This window comes from Zea mays, chromosome 10 (assembly GCF_902167145.1).
Source record: "Zea mays cultivar B73 chromosome 10, Zm-B73-REFERENCE-NAM-5.0, whole genome shotgun sequence".
Classification (NCBI taxonomy): domain Eukaryota; kingdom Viridiplantae; phylum Streptophyta; class Magnoliopsida; order Poales; family Poaceae; genus Zea; species Zea mays.
Genome location: NC_050105.1, coordinates 17,113,902 through 17,118,278, shown reverse-complemented (window position 1 = coordinate 17,118,278; position 4,377 = coordinate 17,113,902). Strand labels below are relative to the sequence as shown.

Genomic DNA, 4,377 nt, shown 5'->3' with positions numbered 1-4,377 from the left:
TCAAACATGAACCTTTTGCTCATTGGAGACGATTTATAAATTAAAAAATTCCCACAAATGGAATGAGAAGTGGGTCCATTTAAATGATCGAGACCTCGCAAACAACAACGTTCCTTTCCCGTATGGAGTTCGAGACCCAAAGACGATCGTTGAGTAGACTATATCTTATTAGTATTAGTTGATCTAAGCTGCACCATTATTGCAGGGGTGGGGCTCGGCCTCCAAACCGTACGTGGACGAGTTTCTGTCTCATACAGTTTAGGCGGAAGACCGGGAAACGGTAAGTAGAGGAGAGAGAGGGAGACCCAACTGCCGCCGATCGGTACGGACAGAAGAGGGGGCGGAAGGCCTATAAAAACATACCTATAATCCAACAACTTGCTTCGACTTACCCGATTGTTAAGGCTATACTTGGATCGGTCTCTCGAATCCATCGCATCTCTATTCCCTCTCCCTTCCCTCGGAATTCACCCTAGCGGCGATGGCGTCCGCGGCGGCGGGCGCACCGAAGCGCTGCTACTACGAGGTCCTCGGCCTATCTCGCGACTGCTCCCCGACGGACATCAAGCTTGCTTTCCGCCGCCTCGCGCTCTCGCTCCACCCCGACAAGCAGCCCCCCGGCTCCGACCTCGCCCTCGCCACCGCCGCCTTCCAGGAGCTCCAGCATGCCCACTCTGTCCTCTCTGACCCGCAGGAGCGCGCCTACTACGACTCCCACCGCTCCCAGATCATCTTCTCTCACCCAGCCTCCGCCGGCGCCAAATCCGCTTCCACCGTCCCCGATCTCTTCGCCTTCTTCTCCTCGTCCGCTTTCTCCGGCTTCTCCGACACGGGCCGCGGCTTCTACAAGGTCTACGGGGACGTCTTCGACAGGGTCTTCGCGCAGGAGCTTGCCTATGCTCGCCGGATGGGGGTTCCCGAGCCCGCTGCGCCGCCGGTCATTGGGAACCTTGATTCCCCCTATGCGCAGGTCACTGCTTTCTACAGTTATTGGCTTGGGTTTGGCTCGGGCATGGATTTCGGATGGGCGGCTGCGTGGGACGCTGCGCGTGGGGAAAGTCGCCGTGTTCGGAGGCTCATGGAGGAGGACAACAAGAAGGCGATGCGTAAGGCACGGCGGGAGTACAATGACGCTGTCAGGGGCCTTGCTGCCTTCTGCAAGAAGAGGGATAAGAGGGTTGTGGACATGGTTTTAAAGAAGAAGCTGGAGGAGGAGAAGAGAAAGGCAGAGGAGAAGGAGAGGAGGAAGGAGGAGGACAAGAGGAAGAAGGAGCGAGCCATGGCATATCAAGAACATGAGTGGGCGAGGGCAGAGGAGGGACTGTATGATGAAGACGAAGAAGAGGAGATGAGGGCCAAGAAGGAGCTGTTGTACTGCGCGGCGTGCAATAAAAAGTTCAAATCGGACAAACAGTGGAAGAACCACGAGCAGTCGAAGAAGCATAGGAATAAGATTGCTGAACTGAGGAAGGCCTTTAGGGAGGAGGAGTCTTTGAAAAAGGCAGAGGAGGGGGAAGGTGATTGGAATGAAGTTGATATGGGGTTCGATTTTAAGCCTACACAGGAGTCAGATGATGCGAGTGCATTTTCAGATGCTGCAGAAGAGTTAGCTGAAGAATTTGAAAGTAATTATGCTGGCAATGGGCATCATGGTAAATATGAGGTTCAGCCTGAGGGTTCGGTCCATGTTAATGATGTTGATGATATCATGGAAGGGCCATCCTCTTCTAATGTCAACAATGGTGCAGTAATAATGGTATTGCAGCTACCATCCCCCCTCCCAGTACTATGTTGCTCTCGCAGGAACAAGTTGTTTTCTCACTTGGAAGAAACAGGTCACGCAATGCTGAAGTCACTCGTTGGTTCTGCATGGTTCTCTTAAGTTTTGGCACAATTTTGTATCTGTAGTGAACATTTTTTTTCTAGATCCTTTATGTGTAGTGTGGAGATGATTTTTTGTTTATAAGGCCATGTGGTGCCGGTGGTGTGTGTGTGTGGGTGTATACTGGGCAGGAAAGACACTGATAATTACAATATATAACATTATTTCATTATTTGTGCGACCTGTGCCATCCTTACAAATTTTAGTGTTACAATGGCTGCTCCATCTCAGGTGTAATTTTAAGAGCTGGACAGCCTTCTCTTGAACAGAATTGCCCCGATCTTGTTTGGAAACAGTGGGAGCACTGATTCTACATCTTTTGTCACAGAAGACACGCTTCATTTTCTTGAACATAGCTTTTACCCTGTTCATCTATACCTTTAAATTAAAGAGCCAACTTTTTTCTCCTTTTTTCTGTGGCCTTTCCTCACCCCGTGGATATGAGAACTAGGACGGGAAACGAGTCGAGCTCGGCTCGTCCATTTCACGAGTTGGAGAGATAGGCTCGGCTCGCGAGCCACACCCTGATATATATAATTACATTATATAGTAATTTATTAGTATATAAATATGATATATAGATATCCTTCATCATTATGAGTAATCTAAATTATTAATTGTCATACATCTATCATGAAACGTTAAGGAACAAACTGATTATCTATAAAATTATCTAATATGCATCATTATTTATACATATTAAGTAATTTGGCACAACTCGCGATCTAGAACGAGCTGGCTTGGCTCGCTACGGCAATGAGCCCAAAAGACTGGCTCAGCTCGCGAACCTATCCGAGCTCGAGCCGAGCCGGCTCGCTACAGCAACGAGCCTAAAAGACTGGCTCAGCTCGTGAGCCTATCCGAGCTCGAGCCGGCTCGCGAGGCTCGAACTTATTTCCTAGCCCTAACGAGAGTTGTCTATTCCTCTATTTTTTCTTTCCATTTTTTGTGACCTTTTCTTGACTCACCTTGTGGACGTGAAAACTATTTTTATTCCTATATTTTTATACGACATACAAAAGATTTCTTAAAGTACCTGGATAGAAATCTTAATCAAATAGAAAAGGAGTTTATGATTCCTTCCCAGTTTATTTTATCCATTATGGTATCCCATTCTTTTCTGTTTTTTTTCCAACGGCACAACTGTGATTTTGTTTCTTTTCCCACCTGCGTGCTTTCTTTTTCTAGTTTTTGATTCTATTTTGTGTTTAGTTTTTTTTCAACGGCTTCCATGTTTTCAAATTTTGTTTTTGTTTTCGGATTCTATTTTTTCGGGTAATATTTAGAGTCCGATTCCAAGATGTTTTTACTATACCACTTTTCAATTTTTTGTTGTTTAGCAACATTACATAGTTCGATTACGTGGTTAAACAATAGTGCGAACTTTGATATTAAAATATGTTGAAACATCTATACTTCTATAAAACACTAGTTTTGACGGTCGTTGTGTCATCACTCTTTAAAAACTCTATTACATTTTTTTCAAAATTAATACACTTTACGTATGCCCCGTCCTCTGTTGTGGCCTCTTTCGAGCGCTTTACACGCACAGATTTGTTTCTTCCCCATGTCTTATCTAACAACCATAGAAATTTTATCTCTAACATGTATCTCTGGTATGCGCAACCAACCATGCAACCATCATGAGCGCTCTTCAGCGCCTCCATAGAGGACATCGAGCAGGTCATTCTGCTAGCCTCCGACTAGATGCCAACATGACTAAATATGTGTTGATATAAAATATTGTTTTCTTCCTCAAGTTTCATCTTATAACGAGATAATATAAGTCTTATATCTTACATGCGCAACCCACCGTGCAACCACCACGATCTCTTCCTCATTGATGTTGCCGTTGTATATTAACCTCTAATTTTCCACCTCTTTCCTGGTCTTTGCTCCCTCACCTAGATTCTTCCGTGTCGTCATAGAGAACATCAAGTAGGCCATCCTGCTGCCTCCGACTCGTCAGCTGTAGCTGCCTTTACCCTCCCCATCGCCAAGCGTCTCGAACCATTAACGTGTAGGCAGTGAGGCAAGAACAACGAGGAAGAGGAGGCACCGGCGATGGCGATGCGTGGATAAGCAACCGGGTCTCCGCCACCATGCGCCCCTGCTGGCAGCGGAGCAAGAACAATCGAGGGAGAGGAGGAGGAGGCATCGGTGATGCACCATCCTACTGGGTGAGTCGCCATGAAGGACATCGGTCAGGCTATCCTGCTGGACTCCAACTCGCCAGCCGTCGTTGTCGCTATTAAACAACAATATTCATTGCCTTGTATAGCAGCCTGATGCTTGGCTTCTATAGCCGGTGAGCCTTGTATAGCAGGCTAGGATAGAGAGTTTTGGGGAGGAGTCCAGGATGGATCAATTAGGATCCTGCTGATTTCCCTGTTTATGAGATTTCCTTTTGCCTCTTGCACTCCTCCCCTATATATGTACCTATAATTCTTCTCTATCAATACAAGACATAATTCCTGCAATTCTATTTACTTACA

At 46.4% G+C, this 4,377-nt stretch overlaps 1 protein-coding gene across 1 annotated transcript; it reads left to right on the top strand.

The window, feature by feature from the left end:
- The first annotated feature begins 385 nt into the window (after positions 1–385).
- LOC100277078 (uncharacterized) lies at positions 386–2,052 on the top strand. The gene is given in 1 exon segment (NM_001150744.2): positions 386–2,052. A coding segment is annotated over 1 exon segment (1,401 nt). The 5' UTR covers positions 386–481; the 3' UTR covers positions 1,883–2,052.
- The last annotated feature ends 2,325 nt before the right edge of the window (positions 2,053–4,377 follow it).